Source organism: Vulpes vulpes, chromosome 1 (assembly GCF_048418805.1).
Source record: "Vulpes vulpes isolate BD-2025 chromosome 1, VulVul3, whole genome shotgun sequence".
NCBI lineage: Eukaryota > Metazoa > Chordata > Mammalia > Carnivora > Canidae > Vulpes > Vulpes vulpes.
Genome location: NC_132780.1, coordinates 86578703 through 86602665, shown reverse-complemented (window position 1 = coordinate 86602665; position 23963 = coordinate 86578703). Strand labels below are relative to the sequence as shown.

The following is a 23963-nucleotide window of genomic DNA, read 5'->3' as shown; positions in this document are numbered from 1 at the left end:
AGAAAAGCTAGAATAATCGTATCCTCTCCCAAAGAGTTGCTGTGAACATTGTAGGTGAAAGACATTTGGGATTATTAAGGGTGAGCTGCTGTAATCATCACCAGCCAGTTGCTACAAAGGCCTTTCTGTGTGGTAAGGTACCTTGCTAGCTTGCACCCCTCCTTTCTGCTCCTCTTTCATCTTACCCGCTCTGCTTGGGCTGGTTTTCTTCCTAGAGGATAGAATGAGTGCAAAGTGTCTGACATAGCACCGGGAACAGGGGTGTGTGTGTCCATGAATGTTCCTGGCTAACCCTGACCCCTCCTCCCCCCAATCTCCTTCTCTTCCTGCAGCCTATCTTTGGCCTGTGAGTGAACCCAGGGTCATTCTCGTTTTGCCATAAGCTTTCAGAAATGGCTTTTCGGGCGACTCTTGAGCCTGATTTACAACCTTTCCCTTCTAGGCACGTCACAACTTGCCTAACGTCGGGGCCTAACCTGAACCTGATAAAGCTGAGCCTGCGAAATGCCCAGCAGAACCAGCCAAGTCTCCACGGGGGCCCGGTCTGCAAAATCCTGCAAGGCCCGGTGTCAGCTAAGATTCTCCAATCCGCAGCGGCCGGGAGGCCTGTCTCTCCGTTAGAGAGCAGAGACTCAGTAATCAAATGTGTTGTCCATTCAGTTCTCAGAAAGCTGGCCTTTTAACCGTGACCTTTGAGTTTACCGAGCAGCAGAAACCCAGGAGGGCAGCCAGCGGTCGGGTAGGTAGAGAAGGGCTCTGAGGGCTGGAAGTGAGGAGAGAGGGCGTTGGAGTGGACTCGAGGGCCTCCAGGATGCGCCGGGGACCCGCCCGCAAGTGCAGGGCCGCGCTGGTCAGCCGGGCCCGGCCCTCCCCGTTCCATCGCAAGGTGACCAGGTGACTGCACCTGCGCGCACCTGGCAACCCCCGCCCCGAGCACCCGGCCTTAGCCCAGGAAGCCCAGACGCGCCCCGCCCGCGAGGTCCTCCCGCCCGGCGACCCCGGCGCCCGCGGGCCAGCGGCAGGGCCTGGCTTGGGGGAGGAGCATCCTCCCCGGGTCGGGTCGCGGGCACCGAGGGCGGCCCCGCTCCTTCGCCCGCGGAGCTGGAGCCGGCTGTAGGCGGCCCCTTCCTGTGCAAACTTTTCTGTCGTCTTCCTCCTCCCGCCCTCCCGCCCTCCCGCCGCTTCTCGGCCGCGGCGTCCAGCCTCCCCGCCCCTGGCGCGGTCTCGGGGTCCCAGCTCCGGGCCGGCCGCCGCCGCGAGCCGATGGCCGAGGCGGGCGGCCCGGCCCCGCCGGCAGCGGCCGACGCCCCCGAGCCCCGGGAGCCCGCCGCGCCGCCCGCCCTGCGCAGGCTGCCCGGGGAGCCGAGCCCCCGCGGCCGCTCCCAGAGCGACCTCTCGGCGAGCTGCAGCCGGGGCCGCCCGCTCCGGGTGCACATCTCCGGCTCAGGTAAGGCGGCCCGCGGCGGGGGCGGCGGGGCAGGTGGCGGCGGGAGGGGCTGCGGGAGGGCAGGGGCGCAGCCGAGCTCCGCGGCCCGCCGCCCGGGCCGGTGCCCGGAGATGCTGCAGCCGCCGCAGGCGCCTGGAGAGCGGGGGCAGCCCGGGCTGAGCGGGCGCGGGCGCGGGGCGGGGACGCGGGGTGGGGGCGGCCGCTCGGGCTCCTGGGCTCGCGGGTCAGGGGGACCCTCGGCGGGGGCTGCGGTCAGCGCAGCTCTTGGGAACCCTCCTGCCTGCCCGCGCTTCCGAGATCCAGAGCTCTTTGGCGGGCGGTGGGGGTGCGGGTCAGAGGACCTCGGGTCTGCGTTTTTCCGCGCTGTGAGGAGCCCTGCAGGTGGTGCCGAGAGCTGGGCGCGCGGCTCGCTCCTCCGGCGCCCACAGGCAGTCGGCAGGGGCCGGAGCCACCGCGTGAGTTTGCACCGACCCGCTCGGCCTGGCCCTTGCCTGCGCCCCCGGGGGCTGGGGCTGCCGGGTGCACCCGGGCGGCAAACCAGGAACTCGGCCGAGGGCTGGAGCGCCAGCGTCGCGCCTGTGCCAGGGGGGCCAAGCCACTTGCCCTCGTCTCTCGTATCTGGGCGCTTAAGTGGGGGCGAAGAGTGTGCAACTACCACGCAGGGAGGCTGTGGGGTTTAAATGATTAATCATTCTTAAATGCTCTTGGACAAAGCATTGGCCTGAGAACTGCAGAACTGTTTTTAAAAGTCCACGGATTTGTTAAGCGCCCCAGGGACCGTTTTCCAATTTGCAGTCTAGGAGGGAGGCATGGAAGCTGGGAAGCTGGAAATGAAAGCTAACATCAAAACTGGGTGTTATGCTCTATGTTGGCAAATTGAACTCCAATAAAAACAACAACAACAAAAAAAAACAACTACCCAGTGGCTAGAGGCCCCTCGCAGCGGTGCGCACTGCCCACCGCCTGCCACGCGGACCCGTCCAGGCTCTGCACGCTGAGGTCAGCCTCTCCTCCCAGCTCTGACTCAACCTCACATCCACCTGAAGCCAAGTTTCTTGTTCGAAAAAAGGCACATTTCCTTGTCTCTAACTAGCATTCGAGCTAGCTAGCTCTGTTTTCCATCAGAACCTTCCATTTTCTTGTGCTTGTAATACTGTTTTGCCACACAATGTGTATATACTTAGACAACATCAGAGGCATTGTCCATCCGACTTTGCAGATCATGTTGGATAGAACCAGTCAGAATTGTTAAACACAGGTAGTAGGATGTAGGCCATGGTATTTGAGAAATGAGTCTTCTGTCAAGTTCATATTGTGAAAAGCACTGAGTTGAATGTAGTTCACCTCCCGCTTGTTATGTCAGACTGAACTTGACCCATGGATAGTCTTGACTGATTTTTTGCAAAGATCAACTGTTTATTTTTTATAGATTTTGTTTATTTATTCATAAGAGACACACACAGAGAGAGAGAGAGAGAGAGAGAGAGACAGAGACACAGGCTGAGGGAGAAGCAGGCTCCACACAAGGAGCCGGCACAGGACTCGATGTTGGGTCTCCAGAATCAGGCCCTGGGCTGAAGGCAGCGCTAAACCACTGAGCCCCCCGGGCTGCCCAGATCAACTGTTTAGATGACTCTAAAGGATCCACTGAAAATTAGTCAATTTGGTGACTAGATAAAATAAGCATAGCTTGTATCATCATTTTTTCATCTCCACAAATAGAAATTAACGCCTGTGTGCAAAAAAAGGGCCATAAAGCACTTTTGAATGGGGAGTGTGCAAAGTACACGTAATGTGAACTATGGACCTCAATCTGTAAAGTTATTTTACTTCCAAGAACTTTGTATCTTCTGTGTGCTCTTAAAGGATGCTAGGAAGTGACAGCTTTCAGCTGAGTTGTTCATCTATGTGTAAAACTGTGGACTCTTGCTATGTGACTGTATTCCAGTTTCAGAACTGAGCCTTGCATTTAAGAGCAGGCTGTGACCAGAAGCTCCCTGCATTTCTTAGAGTCGGAGAGAAAAGGAATGAGCTGGCCCCTCACTGACACACATGGAGTATTTCCCCAGAATCCCAGAGCTTCTGCATCCATGTCAGAGAATCAGCAAGACGACAGGCCTGGGATGACGGAATTGTCTTTGAGGCTCACTGGGAACATTATGCCACCTTGTGAAAATATTGCGTGGCCTGGTGTAGGGCAGCCCAATTTCCAGGCCCTCCCCAGGCGCTCTGCCTCCACATGGGCGATATCCAGCTCTAGGTCCTATGTGGTCTTGCCAGAACTGGCCTGGACCGGCGACACTGGGCCTCACTTCAGAAACTCGGACCCGGCCCACTTAATCCCAATCTGCGTTTCACAGATTTCAGGCACAGAGCATTTAAGAAGCACTCTTTTCTCACACTTGGTTTCCAAGCTGGTTACACACAGGAGTCACTTGGGGGAGTTAAAACAACAACAACGAAACAATTTATGGCTGGGTCCCTCCCGCGGGGATTCTGATTTAATTGGCATCAAGGGCAGCCTGGGTATTGGGTGATTCTGATGTGTAGCTGAGTTTGAGAACCTCGTGTCAGCATGGCTGGCTGCCATGTATACTGTGATGCTGTGGTCAAGGCTGTCCTGGTCAAGTGTAAGGTTGAAGGGTTTGCTTTAGTACCTTCTCACACCGCTACTGCCACCTCCCAAACGTGACCTCTCCATCTCATTCTTGATTCTAAAGCATTGTCAGTAAGTCCTCTCTAACGGTTAATTTTTTTTTTTAAGTTTTATTTTTGTTTCAGTAATCTCTGCACCCAGCGTGGGGCTCCAACTTACAACTCCAAGATAGAGAGTTGCATGCTCTTCTGACTGAACCAGCCAGGTGCCCCACCTAAGGGTTAATAATTTCTAACAATCAGTTGCCTCACCTTGGGAGGGTGACTTCATGTTTTGCCATGTTGTGGGGCTGGGAGGGAGCAGAGGAGAGGAAGGAGAGATGGCTGGAAGATGTCATCTGTTGTCAAAGAAGAGCCTCTGTCCAAAAAAACCATCCACTCCCAGGCTGTTCCCATCAGTCACCCCATCCCTATGTCCTCTCCATTCTTCTTTTCATGAAAGAATAACTTAAAACTTGAAACTCAGCCTCTAAACGTTTGCCACCTGTGGTAGTAGAAGTCAGTCCAGCATGAAGCATATTTTTTGAAGACCTCTGTGTGAGTGCCGTGTTGATGCTACTGGGAGATCACAGGAGATTCCACTTTTCCTATCTGTGCTTTATAACTAGATTTTTTGTCAAGAAAAGCATCATAGAATTCAGTGGCTTTTATTTAACTTGTGATCTGAGCAGTTATTTTTCTTCACATGGTAAAAACGCATTGCTTTGTCAACAAAAACTGTAGTTTTATATTTTAAAATCTGTATAAACTGTGAAGAACCCCAATATATTCAAATAAGTACATTTAAACAACATAATTTATATAACATCGGAATTGATACCTAAGCCCTTTTATTAAATGAGCTTCTAAAAATGGAGGCTTTTGCTTTCGAAAAATCCAGATTGATTTTTGCCTTGTGGTTTTTGAACTCATGGTTCTGAAATTCAACAAAAGTTCTGTATATTTAAAATCTGGCATTTCTTTTGTAAATAGTGATATTTTACCCACTGAAAAAATAAAATCCTGAAATATACTTTTCATGGTTCATGGACTGGTGTTCTCTTAATCTTCAGACCCATCTTTTTCTGCGTTAGTGACTTCAACATTATCAGTGGGTTCTGATGTGCTTTTTTTTTTTTTTTTTAAGATTTTATTTACCCATTTGAGAGAAAGCAAGTGAGAGAGAGAGAGAGAGAGAGAGAGAGAGAGAGAGTCAGCATGAGGGGGGTGAGGGGCCGAGGGAGAAGCAGACTCCCCACCGAGCAGGGAGCCCAACGACAGGGGACTCAAGCCCAGGACCCTGGGATCATGACCTGAGCCAAAGGCAGAGGCTTAACTGACTGGGCCACCGAGGCACCCCCTGATGTGCTCTTCGGATAAGCCCAATGTTTAGTGAATAAAGGACCTTGGGATACAACCCAGAGTATATTCCTTCTGTAAGCTTCCAGCAAGTCTTATGTGCCAGCTGCTGTGCTGGACCCATTGGGCCAAGAGGTGTTGCTATCTTCAACAAGATAGGTGTTGGACTGCACAGAGCAGAGAATCCTATGAGGCACTTCAAAAAAGGGAGGTATGAGTGAATGGGCCACTTAATAAAACAATGTACAGAAACAGTCTCAGCTCTTTCAGTGCTCTGATTCATCTCTCCAGCACCTCCTTGCCCGGGTCCACACAGTGTATAGGTAACAGCAAATCCAGTGTCCCTGTCTGGAGTCTTCAGTCCCTGGTGTGTTCGATGAAGAGGGAGTGAGAAATGTAGCAAACCTGGCTGTTGTTTGAGTCCATGCCCACAGCCGCCTGGCCACAGGCCTGAGGTGCTGCTGTCCAAGGCTGGTTCTGCAGTTGATGCTCATCTGTCCCACTGGGGGAAGTCCATACTGTCTACACCTTGCCTGTGCTCTCCCAGCACCTTTCACTGACCTCCAAGGATATAACTCTTTGGGCCAGCGCTTGCATGTTCAGCTGTTGTTCTCCAAAGCCTAATGCTCTCTCAGGGTGTCTGAGTCCCCAGGGCCTCCTGGGCCCCCTTCACAGCTGGCTGGAGCTGCCCTAGGCCAGGAACAATGGATGCCTGCTCACTTTCCATTTGTGTAACTCAGAGTGATTCTTTTTACCGAACAAAGGCCATCTGGCTCTAAGTTTACTCTCTGTCTGCCTACTCACAGAAGAGCAAAGCTGCCCTCATGGGAAAGGAGAGACGGTCTGGCCAGAGCAGATGGGTGCTGGGCAGAGCAGACCAAAGGGTGCTCAGATCCAGCCTGTGCCCTGGCCTGGTCAAGCTGTGCCCCCTGATGTATACGTATGCTCCCCACCCTTTGCACAAAGGCCATGGGCTTCCCATCCACCCAGGAGCCATCCTTGGTCTGGCTTCATCCCAGAGGGGGTACCCTTCATCTCATTCTCACAGAAGCACCACATAAGCTGATGCTGGTCCCATACCCGAGGTTGGCCCATTTTAAAATTCAGTTTCACCTGTTACCCTCTAGCAGAGGCTGAGACACTTGGAAAATCATCCTCACCTGTTAGGTAAGGACTTTCCCATTAAGCCCTGGGGCTGAGACCAGAAACTCATCAGGAACAGAGGCAACACTTGAAAGCATTTCCCCTTGCTCTCTCTAGCATGGTCTCACCCGGCTTGGAGCTTCTCTTTGCCTCTCTGCTGACCAGCTTTCTCCCTCTCAAATGTAAACAGATTCCTCGCCTTCACAGGTGCTTCTCCGTCCATCTACTTACAAACACCAGGCTGGCTGGCTCAGGTGGTAGAGCAACTCCTGATCTCGGGGTCCTGAATTTCAGCCCCACATTGGGTGTAGCGATTACTTAAAAATGAAATCTTTAAAAAGCAAAGCAAAACAAAACACTGCATCATGGCTTCTACCTGCCTTATAGCAACCTTAACCTTTGCTTCCTTTTAGCTCTTGCCCCTATGTTTACCTGGAAACATTTCTTCATATTTCTTAGCTCACATTTCCTGGAAGAGATCTATTGTTTGCAGCCACCTTTTCATAATAGGCCATAGGTCAGAGGTCACATGGAAGCCTATGTATTGTCTATCTCTGATCTGATACCCACCCAAACTCAAACCAGCTGTGGTCTGGAGGTGGGGGTCACACAGTGCCAATATGGCCACGTAGAAAGAATTGAGCCTGGGCAGTTCCATTCATTTACTCATTCATTCATTCATTCATTCATTCACTCATCTAGTATTTATTGAGGGCTACAATGCACCAGACACTGTTCCAGGCACTGGATGTGCAGAGGTAAGCAGATAAGGTGTTGTGGGGCTAACACTGAGAACAGAGACCATCCAGACAGAGTGTGGTAGACCTGGAGCAGCAGCATGTCTGGTCATTTGAGCCGTTGTTATTTGCCATGATTATGCTAAAAAAAAAAAATGACATGATGATGATGTGTTCTTGTTTCCAGAGGATGCATGAAAAGCTAATTATACCTAAGCTGGACAAGCTCTAGTTTGCATCCGTAGTTCGCTGGTAGCATTGAGACTGATGGCAAAGCTGTGGATTTATTTTGAGCTCTAGCTACTGCAGGGACTACACCAGGAGAGGGATCATATCTTGATTTTTCATTTATTCATTCAATTAGCAAGCAGATGATGGTCCAAACACAGGCTGCAAAGATATTCCTAAGGAATTCACCATCCAGTGGGGGAAGGACGGGCAAATAAACCAACAACTATAGTCCAATAAAGGATGAGCTATGACTCATGCCCTCTCCCAAATGTGGGGAGGGGGGTGAATCCCTGGAGGCTTAGTTCTATGAAATGGCTTGGGCAGGTTAATCAGGAAAGACTTCCTGGAGGAGGTGAAACCTGTGCTATCTCCATGTAAAAGGAGGACCCAAGATGGGGTTGGGTGAGGTGGCAGAGGAGTGTTCAGGGGAGAGGAAACAGTACAGCAAAAGCACCAAAGCCTGAAACAACCCAGTGTTGTCAGAGAACACTCAGCAGTTCCTTTGGCTCTCAGTAGGGTTCCTGTGGGAGAGGGGAGAGAAGGGAGACCGGGGAGCTAGGCCAAGGCCAGAGAATGAGAACATCTCTGTGTCCAAATGTTTCCTGGGAGATACAATTTGGATGACATTTGTAAGACATTTGCAAGCTTGATAGAGGTGCGTTCTGAGTGTATTCTGACGTGGACATTGAGGGGACAATGGTGGAAGGAGACCAGATAACAGAGATTTGAGACATAGAATCATGGTTATTTTCTGTGTGACCTTGGTTAACTTACTTGCCTTCCCTCTGCTTGGCTTCTCTGTGTCTGCCCTAGAGATGATTAGTAACAGTAACACCTAGCTCATGGGATTTTTGTAAGGTCAAAACATGTAAACACTTGAACTTGAAAGTGGCGTGAAGATGCTGGCACTGTTTGCATACTTCTCTTACGGGACGGACTATGGTATATTGAAATTATGCATTGATTTGTCTCCTTCCTCATACTGTAAAGTCATTGAAAAGAAAAGGTACATTTTATTTATTTTTGCATTCTCACTGCCTAATACAGGGTCAGGTATATACTGGGTATTACTAGATGTTTACAGAATTAATGCATGAATTACCTAAAAGTCAGTTATTTTGGCATCAGTTATCTCTACATTGAAAATCAGGCAAAGTAAAGAAGTAACATCGAACATTGGGTAAATGCTATGACTTCCAAATGTTTTAAAATGAAAAGAATGAACTAACCAGAGTGTTTTTGAAGAGCCGCTCATGAGATAATTTAGATCTGGGAGTATTGTAGATTCTTCACCTTGTAACGTCTATAAAAGCCATTTGTGAAAGAGAAGTTGTGAATGCCAGCCCAGATCAGGCTGGTGATGATGACGGAATCCAAGAAAGAGGGATTCTGCTTCGTTGGAGGGCAGTGTGGGGACATGTATGCATGCAGTCAAGTGGGCAGAGAAGGAAGTGGACCCTTCTGCTGATCCAGCCTTGCATTATTTACACACACTATCATTTTTCATCTTTATAGCAACTCTGTGACATAGCTCCACTTTTTAGATAAGGAACCTGGCCTAGGTCGAGTAACCCACCCAAGTCCCACGGGTAGCGGGGAAGTAGTAGAACCAATACTCAAATCTCTCTGGCCTCAAACCTCACACTTTTCTACCATATGCTACCTTAGTACATGCCCATCACCTTTTGAGACATCTCACACATACCCCCACCAAGGGAGGAAATTGTGTCTTGTTTTACTCTACAAATATTAGTATAAGATATCATAGTAAACATGTTTCTCTCAAAAGTTCATCTTAAGGACACAGCCAATTATCTATTTCAAAATCTATCCAACACTTCAAATTTCTCATATAAATAGCAAATTTGAATTAACGGGGATGAGATTCTGGGATCCAGTATTTTCAGGCAAGTATATGTCAATTATCATTAAGTGCATTGTTTTAAACTAAAACTATTCAATACTTAAATCATGTGTATAGTTCATACCCAAGAACCATATCTTGTCTCAAAGTACAAGTGTCGTTTCAGTTACAGTGAAGCTCAGAGAAAACAAACACACACACACACTGAAGCAGCTTTAGTGTTTTAAACCTACCGTACTGAGTGACTCATTATCTTTGATCACGCTAGCTGAAATTTGCACAGAGAAGTAGGTTGCACCAGCCTGCCTTAGATCTCAGAACTAGCTTACTTTGTGACCTATTAGCTAAAACTTGACATTTATATGTCTTACTTTGCAGTTTCTTTTCTTTTCTTTTCTTTTCTTTTCTTTCTTTCTTTCTTTTTTTTTTTTTTTTTTTTTTTACTTTGCAGTTTCTTGATATTTCTGTGAAGGTTTGAGAAAAAGCAGCTACTGCTTATCCTTCATAACAGGAAGAAACCAGTGACCTGAAGAAAAGTAAATTATGTGTATCCAGAGTTCAGGACTATGACCAGGGCAGGAAGATCACAGGTGTGATGCTTCAATTTTGGATCAGCAACTCACATATTTTATGTTTGTGGCAATTTATGGCCTTGAGTCGCATCATTAGTGTTGGTCTGTAATCTTGTTTCATCTTCATGTATATTTTAACCTACCTGAATGTTGCCATATCTTCTTGTGAGGTATAATTTCTATCATATAATAATTAAGTGGCCTAAACATTGGTAACAAACGTATATTAAACCCCTCTTCAAAAAATAAAAAATAAAAAAAAAAAATAAACCCCTCTTCACCAATCTACGGGGCATTATAAATCTCTGGTCTCTGTTCCAGATGCATGCATGAGGTTGATAGAAACGTGTGATGATGATAAACAATGCGATTGATAGTTTAAAAAATCTAATAGTTGGGAGCCTGGGTGGTTCAGTATTTAAGCGTCTGCCTTTGGCTCAGGGCATGATCCCAGGGTCCTGGGATCGAGTTTCACATCAAGCTCCCTGCAGAGACCCTATTTCTCCCTCTGCCTATGTCTCTGCCTCTCTCTCTCTCTGTGTGTCTCTCATGAATAAATAAATAAAATCTAAAAAAAAATATATGATTGGAACGCCTGGGTAGCTCAGTGGTTAAGTATCTGCCTTCGGCTCAGGTTGTGATCCCAGGGTCCGGGGATCGAGTCCCACATCAGACTCCTCTCAAGGAGCCTGCTTCTACCTCTGCTTGTGTCTCTGCCTCTCTCTGTGTCTCTCATTAAGAAACAAATAAAATCTTTTTTAAAAATGTAATAGCTCTTATGTTTTCAAACAAATGTTATGTTTTAAAGCATCATGCTGGAAGAGTATATGCTTATTCCAATTTTTATTTTTTAAAAGATTTTATTTATTTGTTTGAGAGAGATGGAGAGTGGGATGGGGGAGGAGCAGAGGGGGAGGAAGCAGACTCTGCTCCCCCCTCTCCCCTGTTGAACAGGGAGCCAGGGGAGCCTAATATAGGGTTTGATCCCAGGACTCCGAGGTCACGACCTGAACTGAAAGAAGACGCTTAACTAACTGAGCCACCCAGGTGCCCCTGCTTATTCCAATTATGATGTTACTGCATAAAACAGTGTTTGACAAAAATTTGGTGACTGAAATGTTTGATCCCTCATTTTAGCCACTTGCCTTGATGCCAGCACAATTGTAGCTCTTTCTAAAAGTCATGTCTGTCTTTCAGAGACATAGATTTATGTCTTTGGGGCAGATTTGAAAAGGCATTCTAGAAATGGCTGTGGGATAGTGACCACGTTGTGGGAGTACATTTACTGTCTCCCAGCATGATTACTTTGGTGGGAATAACAATCATTTTGATATCTAAGTCATTCATATTACTTTATAGTAAACTTCATACCCCCCAAATACGTAATCATGCAAAGAAGTGTATGCTAGCTAAGCAGGCTAGTTTGGATTGTTAGCCTGGTGACTCTGAGATTAAGAAAGGAAGGAAGGCAACTGCGACATTTGCGGGGGTACTCAGTGAGATGGGTATGAGAATCACTAATTGATAGCAAGGATTTGATCAAATGAACGCATTTTTGTAGCCAGTAATGGAGACTGCCATGTCTGAGTGGAACTAGAGAGGTTGCTATAAATAATTAATTACTTAGCTCTATGCTCAGTGTGGGCCTTGCAACCCTGAGACCCTGAGACTAAGAGCCACAAGCTCCACCAACTGAGCCAGCTAGCAACCCTTATTAGTATTATTTTTAATAAGGATATGAGAGCAGCCCCAAACCAGGAAGTAGAGTTGAGTCTTGTGAGTTCTAGAACCAGGAACTAATAAGTTATCTGTGGCCAAGAAGGGTACTCTCTCCATTCCTCTTGTACTTTTTCTTTCTATGGATCTATTTATCCATCTATCTATCTCCTTCCATACATCTATGTTTCCATTCATCCTACCATACCAGATATCTCTGCTGTTATGAGCAGTTTACCATGGAGTTCCCAAGTTTACACATTTTCAGTTCCAGAGAGCTGAGAGATCCCTCAGAGCCTTGGATTCCAATTCTAGATGCCCAGCCTGAGCCAGGTAGCCATGTCTGTAACTAGCTGTATTCATTATGTGGGACAAGTGAGGCTGCTAGCACCTCATAGGTGTGGAGAAGATAGCCCTTAGATGGGAGATGAGGGGTGATGGGCAAACATATGTAAAGTTACACAACCTCTGTGGACCAGAGAACCAGTCAGTGGAGGAATTCCTGAGCTCTTGGGAGGCTAATGTGTCCTGAGAAGTCAAATGCGGTCAAGATGAGAAAGAAGAGAAGGGGTGGAGAAACACAATTACATGGGATAAAGAAACATTTGTCTATAATCAAGTGGGCTTTCAGTAGCACAGTGACTTATCTTGGACTTGTGATGAAGGTAGCAAGGATGAGGGATTTTCCTGGGGAATAGCAAGGGCGATGGAAGTCATTGGCTGGGGTGCAGGATGGGAGCATGTTGGAGGGGTGAGTCCCAGGGGAGCAAGCAGAATAAAGAATGTGGGGGAGAGGGCTTGGTCATGAAGACACACATTCTTCTCTCTCAGCTGATTGATGGGATACCTGATGTCACTCCAACAGCCATTGCACCTGCTGCAGGGTACACATTACCATGAGCTGTCTGGGCCCCTGTTATTTATTTTCATTTTTAATTTTTTTATTAGCTTCAGAGATAGACTTTAATGATTCTTCCATTACATATAACACCCCATGCTTGTGGCATCAAGTGCCCATCTCCCAGTTACCCCATTCCCCTACTCCCTACCCTCCAGCAACCCTCAGTTTGTTTCCCAGAGTTCAAGTGTCTTTTATGGTTTGCCTCCCTCTCAATTTTCATCTTCTTTTATTGTTCCTTCCCTTCCCCTATATTCATCTGTTTTGTTTCTTAAAATTGCACATGTGAGTGGTATTTGTCTTTCTCTGATTGACTTATTTCACTTAGCATAATATACTCTAGCTCTATCCACATCATTGCAAATGACAAGATTTCATTCTTTTTAACGGCTGAGTAATATTCATATATATGAATACACACACACATATATATATATGCCACATCTTCTTTATCCATTCATCTCTCGATGGACATCTTGGCTCTTTCTGCAGTTTGGCTATTGTGGACTTTGCTGCTATGACCATTGGGATGCAGGTGCCCCTTAGAATCATTGTTTGTATTCTTTGGATCAATACCTGGTAGTGCAGTTGCTGGATTGTAGGGCAACTGCTTTAAACTTTTTGAGGAACTTCCATACTGTTTTCCAGAGTTGGGCTCCTTTTATTTCCATTCAGTCCTCCATGGTCATTTTACCAGACCTTCCCTTTCTTTAGGAACATTAATAGTGGGTCTTACATGGTAGATTAGGGCTGTGCCTCTTTTCAAATCAATCCTGTGGTAGTAAATTTGATTCAAACCCTGGCTCTCTGGGGATTACATTCTCTCAGATGGCAACCCTCGCTTCTGGGGCCAGTCTGGGATGTGGGATGGTATTCCTCTGGTCTGATCTGATTAAACATTTCTCAGCTTGGGTTTAGAGTTGGCATTAGGTCACAAGCAATTGTCTAGACCAAGGTTTTTGCTGGAATGACAAATTCCCAGAGGGCTGGGATCTGAAAGAAGTCCATGGACTCAGGCAATTGCAAAATGGGAATGTTTGCTCAGGCCCAGGAACATATTGGAAGGACCAAGAGCTGATAAGCAGCTGCAGAAGGAGAAAGAGTGTCCTGAACATTCTGGTGCTAAAAAATCTACCTTGTCCATCAAAATTTGCGAGCAAATGTCCCTATCTCACTTCCTCCTTTGTCACTCCTCCTTTCTTTTTCTGTACACACCTAATTCAACGGTTGCTCAAAGAGCCCTTTTCCTCCAAAGCTTCCCTTGATGATCATTTTTTGCAGACCCTCACCTGTGTGAAAGTATTAACTGAGGCCTGGGGGTGGAGGTGTCTCGGTATGATTCAACTGGTCCCCATGCCCCATCAAGGAAGCCCTTAATCCTGGGCCGTGGTTTTCAGCCATTATCACCCTGCTGTTCTGTTAATAGTCAGCAGGCAACAAAGGCACACCACAAAAGATGGAAAATTCAAGTTCTAATCAGCTGTACCAGAAAGCATCAAGTCGACCATTTGCTTCTAGATGGGTATTGGATGATGTTTCAGTGCCTCATTGGGTGACTCAAATCAACTACAATGGTCTGTTGACCAGAGTTCTCATCTGAGTTCACATCCAATTTATGTGACAGTTATGTTATCTAACATAGTATTTCTCAAATGTTACTGTGTTTATGAATCACTTAGGGATCCTATTGAAATTCAGTAGGTTTTGGGTAGAGATTGAGCTTCTGCATTTTCTAATAGGCTTCTTAGATTTGCTGATGGTGCTGGTCTATGAGCCACACTGTGAGGAGCATGCCTCTAAGGAGAGGTCAACTGTTTTAAGGATGAATTTCTCATGACACTGATGTACTCCAAAATTCTGTCCATGGAAACTTCCATCTTGCTTGAAAGTCTACTCTTGCTTTCCTTTTGGCAAATATTACTATATATTATTTATGGTAGTTGGAAGCTAAAAAAGGATTTAGAGAGAGGGAGTGTTTAGGACTTCTACCAATGTAGGATATTTTGCTTCAAGAGTGCCCATATGAATTGGCTCTTGGGACTTTATCTGCAAATTCTCTAGTGTGTCATGTTTAGAGGGTTGGTAGATACTAGGAATATGAGATAGAAGTAGAGGGGCACCTTGCTGGCTCAGTCAGAAGAACATGTGACTCTTGATCTTGGGGTTGTGAGTTCGAGTTCCCACATTGGTTATAGAGATTATAAATAAATAAATAAATAAATAAATAAATAAATAAATAAACAAACAAACAAACTTTAAAAAGATAGAAGTAAAAAAAAAATAAAAAATAAAATAAAAAGATAGAAGTAGAATTTTTTTTTGGGGGGGAACTATTTTTGACATAACATTAGTTTCAGTGATACAACATAAATGATTTGATATGTGTATGTATATTGCAAAATGATTGCCACAATAAATTTAGTAAATATCTACTACCACACTTACTTTGTGTGTGGTAATTTGTTTTCTTGTGATGAGAATTTTTAAGTTTTATTCTCTTAGCAACTTTCAAATATACAATACAGTATTATTAACTGTAGTCACCAAGCTGTCAGACATTACATTCTTAGGACTTATTTATCTTATAACTTGTAAAGTTTGTACCCCTTGGCCACCTTCACAGAATTTTTTTTAAGGTTTTATTTACGCATTTGAGAGAGAGAGAGAACACAAGCAGAAGCAGAGGCAGACTACCCACTGAGCAGGGAGCCCCTGTAGGTCTTGATCCCAGGACCCTGGGATCATTACTAGAGCTGAAAGCAAATGTTTAATCAACTGAGCCACCCAGGTGCCCCTAGAACATATATTTTTAAGATTAAAACACTTTATTCACTAGAAATCCAAAACTCAAATCTATTTCTCTTTTTCTTTTTTTTTTTTAAGACTTATTTTATTTTAGAGAGAGAGAGAAGGTGGGGCGGGGGGGGGGGGTGAAGAGAACCTCAAACAGATTCTTGGCTGAGTGCAGAGCCTGACACGAGGCTCGATCTCACAACCCCAAGACTATATAACCTGAGCTGAAACCAAGAGTCAGACGCTTAACCAACTGAGCCACCCAAGTGCCCTTCAAATCTGTTTCTTAAGATAGCATTACCTAAAACAGGAAAAGACAAGAAGCTTTTAAAACGGATATATACTTTTAAAAAGTTGTCTGTGGAGAATTTCCAGTTCTTCATTCCTCCGTGTCTGTGATGCCTTTTGTAGAACAGAAGGAGAAGCTGATGAAGAGGGAAGTTGAGGTTACTGATGCCCGGCCCAGGCTGTGACCACAGAAAAGTGAAGGGACACCTCGGGAGCTGCTGCTGTGACAGATGGGGTGTGTACCTCCATCTAGGGGATACTTGAGTATCAGAATGTTGGTGCTGCCCCCTGGTAATTTTGAGAATGCTGGAAAATAGACAGATTTGAGGATGCCATAAGAAAGTATATTAGTTTTGTTAACCATGGTTAATGTTAGAATATTCATGGAAAACACACTGAGGATGTGAGAAATGCATCAATGAGAGAGACTAATAGTTCTAAATGGAGAACTTTGACTTATTGATTGTGTCAGTCATGTGACATTTTGTTATCACCTTGGCTATTATAAGAATGTTCCCACATAACCACTACATTCAACAAATTATTATTAAAGCAACCACTGCAGTAAACTTTAACTTTTCATATGAATATACACCATCTTCCTCTCTTTGAACACAGCATTTGAATATTAGACTTTTGTAAACTCCATAATGCCTCAACCATAGTAGTTTCTTGTAAAGCATTTGTTGGAAGTAACAGGTTATACCTGGAACTATTTGTAGCCACTTAGAGATGGTGAGAAGCCACAGGCTGAAAAAAAAAAATGAGAAGAGTAAGAGAGAGGGTGTGGTGAGGGAAGTTAGCAGCACTCAGATCACCTAAGAGAATCTAAAGAATAAACACTGAAAAGACATCATTGGATTGCGTCTGAAGGAAGTGAGTAGAACTCACAGCCAAAACACTTTCAGTGAGGGTCTGGGAATGGAAACCCAGAGAGGCCCAGGGTGAGCTGGAGTTGAAGGGAAGTTTCAGGACCAGGACCATGGAGGGAAATGAAGAGAGGGGAGTAGAGGAAGCCACCATTATCATGAAGAGTCTTCTTGGGAAGCAAATACTTTCCACCCAGTACCTTTCAGTAATCTGTCACTTGCATAGTATTGTGTGCTTGGTCATGCATGTTCCTGGATGATCCTAAGCATGTAGCAGATGGTGCTGCATCAGGATTAAAAACAAACTGAAGATCAGTTTTGAAAGGCTGGTGTGATCTGTGATGTTCAGCCACCTGTCACTTGCCAGGTGTTTAAGGAGAGAAGTGAGCAATGATATTTCATCCAAAAACTTAGAGGGGCTTATCCCAGACTCGAAATGTGCCTTCGGGGCTTCCACCCATGCACAAGTGTTGATTTACCAATGGTGTTCCACAGGTACATTCTCCATTACAGTGGAGGATGTCAAAGATAAGCAAGGCTGGACAGTCGTTAAAATGGAAAGGTCAGATTTTCATCAGTAATACACTACAGCAGTAGGGAGCAGTCCAGTGTGAGCTGAACTCCACTTCAATTTTACAGAGGTGATTGCAGTTTAAAGACAGAACGAGGAAGCAAGGGAGTGGGGTGACCAAGGGTCCAGGAGAGTCAGGGAAGTGAGGGTTTGTTACCTAGTGCTCATTGACGTTAGATACCTACTGTTCCGCAGAGGCTGAGAAACAGGGGCCCTGTCTTCATGTGTTGTAGGAACAAATAGTAAATTCTTTCAGGTGCCTTGAGTTTTCTCAGATAGACACTTTTAAGAGAGGGTGGCAGTGGCTAAGGTCGTCCTAGAGACATGAGCTATTAGGAAGTATGTTAGTGTGTGTTCAAATATTTATAGGCCAAGGTTGAGCCTAGTCAAGAAAGGGGCTTGGAGGAGAACAATCTGGGAGAAGATCTTTGTCAGGCAAGAAATAAACAAAACACATAAAGAATGTTAGATGGTGATAATAAAGCTGGGGAGGGAGATAGGGAATATTGGGATAGAGGGAAAATTTGAGTAAAGCCCTGAGGCAAGTGATGGTGAGAGCCATGGAGATAGCTGATGCAAGAGCCCTCCAGGCAGAGAGAAGAGCAAAGGCCAAGGCCCGAAGCAGAGATGTGTCCTATGTCGGAAGAAAGGCCTGAAGGGTGGAGGGACCTGGGGAAGAGGGTAGGATGTGCACTCACATAGGTGACAGGAGGCCATGGGCCTCTGTAGACCATTGTAACGATGTTGACTTTTTCTCTGAGATGGGAAGTCAATGGAGATCTTTGGGCAGATGGGTGTCATGCTTGATGAAAAGGGGGAAAGTGAAGTTGGGGAGAGAACTGTTTCATTAACACAGTTATCAGCATAAGAGTGAGTGCACATGTAGGACAGGGCCATGTCTGCCTCTTCTTTTCCATGCATGTTAGTTAACGGACAGTAATTAACAAATTAGTGGATCCTCCAGGTTAACACTATACTGTGCAGCTAAGCTAATCGACAACCATCAGAATGTCATCTCACCTCCAACAATTTGCTTTGACATTGAAGACTAAAGCACAACAATTCTCCACTTTTCCAGCCTCAGCAAACTCAGTTTAGATTTTCCCCATCACTGAGGACACCTCGGTGGCTCACCAGTTGAGCATCTCTCCCTTCTGCTGAGGTCATGATCCCAGGGTCCTAGGATCGAGTCCCTCATCCGGCTCTCTGTGGGAGCCTGCTTCTCCTTCTGCCTATGTCTCTGCTTCCTCTTTCTGTGTGTCTCTCATGAATAAATAAATAAGATCTTAAAAACATTTTTTCTCAATCACTAAAATAATACATTTGTAATATAAAACGTTCAACCAAGGAGCCCCTGGCTGGCTTAGTGGGTAGAGCTTGTGACTCCTGATCTTGGGGTTGTGAGTTCAAGTGCCACGCTGGGTGTAGAGATTACTTAAACAAACAAAAAAGTTAAATGGATACAGATATATATATATATATATATATATATATATATATATATATATATAAAATAAAAGCCTAGATTCTCTCACATTCAGCTTGTGTTCTTTCAGGCTACTTCTCTTGGGAATACAAACAACTATGTAGGAATAATTTTTTTTTTCCCTTTCACCAATTTGAGATTATGCTATGCATAATAGCATATGCATTTGCAAACTACATTTTCTACTCAAAAATTTCTTGAACATTCTTGCATGTCAACATACGTGATTCTAATGGATTCATCTTAAAGCCGGCAGAAGCTGCTACAGTGTACCTTATCATGTTTTGTGTGAGCACTTCCCTGTCCGTAAACATTCCACATTTCTTTTGTTGCAGCCTGAAAAAAGACCACCTTTATTCAGAATCATAAGGCTCTTGTGTTTAATCTTACCGTTATGGAGCTAAAAAACATATACATCACTTTGTGCAGTGAAACTCATTTAATGACTAGTTATTTTTAGTTTTCTCTCTGTGGTCTTCCTGCACACATCGTCTGCCGGTTTTTCTGTTGCTGGGCTTTCTCAGCTCTCGGTGTATTAAGGGTCATGATCCTCTTTGTCTGTTGTATCCGTTGGAAGTATTTTCTGCTATTTAGTAGCTTTCGCTTTGTTCTTACCACCTTCTGTTGCTGGTGAACAATCCAGTTTTGATGTGTGAAGGTACGTGTTTATAGACAGAGAATTTACAAATATGCCATATATGTCTATATCGGCTTTGAAATGCCCTTCAGCAAAAGCCATTCGCTTCTGTGATGCTTATCTCCCCTCTCTGGTGTGGGAGGCTTCCTGCTTTGCTTCTGGCTGTGCCTTTGCTCGCTGGGTGCGCGTCCCTAACTTCATTTAATGGGGGAGGGAGGTGATTCAAAAGAGCATGTATTTACATTCAGGTCAGATTACTGCGAACATCTGTGAAGTTCGGGGATATTTGCTCAGGGGCCAGTTAATATGTGGGACAGCACCCTGCCTGAAGCAAGTTTCTATTGTTGCTGTGCCGATTGGAAGGTGTTTGCTGGAGCCAAAAGCCTTACGCTTTATCACCAGCACTGCTGCTGCGTTTCTCTGCCTCCAGCCCCTCTCCTTGTATTAGTTCTGGAGCAACTCACATAACCATCTGTGAAAACTTGGGGCGGGGGGGGGGGCATTCTTTTTTTTTTATTTTTATTTATTTATGATAGTCATACAGAGAGAGAGAGAGAGAGAGGCAGAGACACAGGCAGAGGGAGAAGCAGGCTCCACGCACCGGGAGCCCGATGTGGGATTCGATCCTGGGTCTCCAGGATCACGCCCTGGGCCAAAGGCAGGCGCCAAACCGCTGCGCCACCCAGGGATCCCAGGGGGGTGGCATTCTTGTGTGTTCTGTCCTCTACCATGATGATCACCAACAGAGACGTTCTACGTGTCCTTTATCAGTTTATTTTCTGCTTTCCTTCTTGCTCCAGTTTGCATGCCTGAATTTCTGGCCACAGAGAGGCAAAGAAAATGGACAGCCACCTCGCTGAGTGCCAGAATTTACTTAATCAGATAGTAAACCTGGCCAACCGTTTGAATAATTTTTGTCTAACTAATCACGTGAGTTGCCTTGTTGTTCTGGTGAAATTTTGACACTACCACCTATTCCCATCCCCCCACTTCCATTTGTAGATAAAATCTAATTACCACCTCGGGATGGGTTCTTGTCATGCAGTACAATCACAAGCAATGAAGAATTCAGGACACGTTGACATTTGTTTATTTTCATTTTGTATTTAAACTAATGTTTAAAAGCTATTATTTCACAATTTTTAGAAAAGGAAGAAAGGAGGGAAAGAAGGAAGGAAGGAAAGAAATAAAGAAGAAACCAAAGCTTTTTTACTTTTCATAATTGATCAATTCGTAGTGCATTGCTGGAGCGAGTAATAGAAGGGACAGTGAAAACTCAAGATGTTTAAGAAATTAATGAAGCAACATAGTCCCTGAACCTCAGGCAGGTTTCTGTTCTCTGTAGCTAATTACCAGATTCTCCAGCTTTGATTAGAATTTTTTTAAAAAGATTTTATTTATTTATTCATAGAGATGCAGAGAGAGAGAGAGAGAGAGAGAGAGAGAGGCAGAGACACAGGCAGAGGGAGAAGCAGGCTCCATGCAGGGAGCCCGACGTGGGACTCCATCCAGGGTCTCCAGATCACACCCTGGGCTGCAGGCAACGCTAAACCACTGCGCCACCGGGGCTGCCCTGATTAGAATTTTTCAACACAGAATTTTATGACATGAGGTACTATACAGTTTAGCCCTTGGTCGTTCTGGACTTTAATCCTTAAATTTATTTATCTCAAGACATTAAATATGGACTTTGGTTCTAGGCATCTCCAATGCTCCTGAATGCCAAGAGTTAATGGAAATGATAACCAAAGACACGGGAAGATGTGCTACTTGCCTGTCTTCCTTCCTCCTAGAAACCACATTTGTCTTTGAAATAAAAATGAGGCCAGAAACAAAGGGCCTGACCAGCCCCACCTCACAAAGGGGGGGCAGGGGTCAGAGGAACTGGCTGAACACTCTCCACAGAGTTCACTGATAAGAGATTCATTTGGTTTGAACAACTCTTCCTTTTAAAGAATAAACTTTACCTGCAAGATAAAGGCCATTTAACGGTCATTCACATTCATATGCATGTAAATTACTATCTTCATCAGCATCACCATCCCTGTGGTATTGTAGAGAAGCTCACTGTTAACATTTTTGATCCTCATAACTACTTGCATCCAGATTGACTCTTATTTATTCCTTTTCTAGGATGAGGGAAGTGAGAGGGAGCGTATTGCCTTGAGTCCTACAGCCAGTGAATGCCAGCAGAACTCAAATCCAAGGCTTCCAATTCCAAGTTTCCAACTGCAGCCATCAGCTTAATTATACTCTCACACCTGTGGGAACAAGCACTTTGGTTGGGGCTTGGGGAAGGAGGAAGGAGAAGGGTATGGAAGAGTCAGAGGCAGTGTGGGAAGTGACACAGATGTGGCCTCATGGTGAGGGAGCTCACTGCTGTCACTGCACAGGGTCTTGATCCCCAGTGAACTGACACTGCCACATGGCCTAGTCTGGCGTGACCTTAGAAACACAGACATGTAGTCTCTTTTGCCGGGATTCCGAGAAAAAACATGAAGGTGACACCTGTTGAGTGGAAATGTAAATCAAGCCATGTTCTTGAGCCAGTCAAATTTAGGTCCATGGTCCATGGTCCATGGAATAAGCTAGAACTATCTTCTATCCTTGAGCACCATCAGAATGTTGCTGCCAGAACCCCTTCCCCAGTGCTTCTTTCATTTTCCATATTATTTCCTCAGAATCTCCCTTGGGTCCATCCACTGCACTGACTAGGGTGCTTCTTTATACCTCATGTCCCATGTCTTCATTTTCCCCCAGATCAGGAATATACCAGTGGAAAGAATTAAGAGAGACGCTGTACAATCAAAATGTATGGACTTTATTTGGACTCTTATTCAAACAAACTGTACACAAAATACTGGATATTTGATAGTAAGGAGTTAATGTTATTTTTAGGTATGAAGTGATAACATAGTAATGCTTTTTTAAAAAAATGATCTGGGGTCACTCGGATGGCTCAATTAAGCCTCTGACTTTAGCTCAAGTCATGATCTTGGGGTCATGGGATTGAGCCCACATTGTGTTACCTGCTCACTGGGGAATCTGCTTTTCCCTCTGCCCTCTCCCTGCTGGTACTTGCTCTCTCTGTCTCAAATAAATAAATAAATAAATAAAATATTTATTTATTTATTTTTAAATCTTTAAAAATAAAATAATAATAATGGTCTTCCTCTATTTATGGAGAGTAAGAATTTATCTACCCTTTTTCTCTAAAATGTTAAAATTACTTTTACCTAGCTTCTTCCCTTTACCATATAAACAATCTTCTATCTGCATTAGAAATCTTACATTTCTAAGTTCATATGTAGTAATAGTGCTAGTTTTTTTTTATATTTTATTTTTTTATTCATGAGAGACATAGAGAGAGGCAGAGACACAGGGAGAGGGAGAAGCAGGCTCGCCACAAGGAGCCTGATGTGGGACTTGATCCCGGATCCCAAGATCATGCCCTGAGCCAAAGGCAGATGCTCAACCACTGAGCAACCCAGGCGTCCCTAGTGCTAGGTTTTTAAAAAAATAAGTCATAATCCATTCATCTGTTGGTGGACGTCTGGACTCTTTCCACAGCTTGGCTATTATGGACATTTTGCTATAAACATTGGGATGCAGGTTCCCCTTTGGATCACTACATTACCATCTTTGGAGTAATACCTAGTAGTGCAAAAAACCCAAAATCTTGCCATTTGCAAAAACATGGGTGGAACTAGAGGATATTATGCTAAGTGAAATAAATCAACTAGAGGAAGGCAATTATCATATGATCTCACTCATATGTGGAATTTAAGCAACAAAACAGAAGAGCATAGGGGAAGGGAGGGAAAAAAACAAAACAAGATGAAATCAGAGAGGGAGACAAACTATAAGAGATGTGAACTTGGGCACCTAGGTAGCTCAGTGGTTGAGCATCTGCCTGTTTTTTTTTTTTTTTTTGAGCATCTGCCTTTGGCTCAGGTTGTGATCCCTAAGTCGCATCAGGCTCCCCACAGGGAGCCTGCTTCTCCTTCTGCCCATGTGTCTGCATCTCTCTATGTGTCTCTCATGAATGAATAAATAAATAAATAAGATCTTTTTAAAAAAAAAAGAGAGAGATGTGAACTCTAGGAAACAAACTGAGTGTTGCTGGAGATGATGGAGAGCACATGCATGAAGGAGAGCACATGCATAATGAGCACTGGGTGTTATATGCAACTGATGAGTCACTAAATTCTATCCCTGGAACTAATAATACACTGTATGTTAATTAATTGAATTTAAATAATAAAAAAACTAATGAGTGTCAGATCTATTATAAAGACCAAATTAAATGTTTCCATGTTCATTTTAACTTGTTAGGTCATATGGTAGAGAGATGAGGAAGCTCACTATTATCTTTATTCTTATCATCTTTATAATTTTTCTTAGTAAAATTCTGGGCAGAGGGAGGAAAAGAGGATATATAAGTGAATTCTGGAGTGGCAAGGTAGATTTTATAACGATGGGAATAGGTAGAGGTCCTCTTACAAAATCAGTTAATGCTATTTGTTTATGAACTGGCATTTGAGTAGACAGGTGTGTTTGGATTTTTAGACTTTTGAAGAAAACTTCAGGCCCTTGCTGCAAACTGTGGATCGAGAGTGGTGGTCAGATAGCTTGGTAGTGCAGAAACTCCTCTCTGATGATTGAGCAGCTGGAATGCGTGGGTATGACTTAGGCTTCTCCCTCCCTCCGTTCTGAGG

General features: G+C 44.8%; 1 protein-coding gene and 1 long non-coding RNA gene across 4 annotated transcripts in view; both read left to right on the top strand.

The window, feature by feature from the left end:
* The first annotated feature begins 756 nt into the window (after positions 1–756).
* The window catches only part of PHACTR2 (phosphatase and actin regulator 2), a 261570-nt gene continuing 238363 nt past the window's right edge, over positions 757–23963 (top strand). For 2 of the 3 annotated variants that reach the window (XM_072719419.1, XM_072719407.1), the window contains exon 1: positions 1183–1447. In XM_072719419.1, coding sequence (XP_072575520.1) covers positions 1264–1447 — 184 coding nt within the window. In that variant the 5' untranslated portion in view covers positions 1183–1263. Of the gene's footprint in view, positions 1448–23963 lie in introns of all 3 variants that reach the window. The other variant, XM_072719391.1, reaches the window with a different exon arrangement.
* LOC140595733 (uncharacterized) lies at positions 19092–23540 on the top strand. Its single transcript, XR_011997597.1, has 3 exons — positions 19092–19266; positions 20046–20175; positions 21379–23540. It is a non-coding gene; the product is annotated as an uncharacterized lncRNA (long non-coding RNA).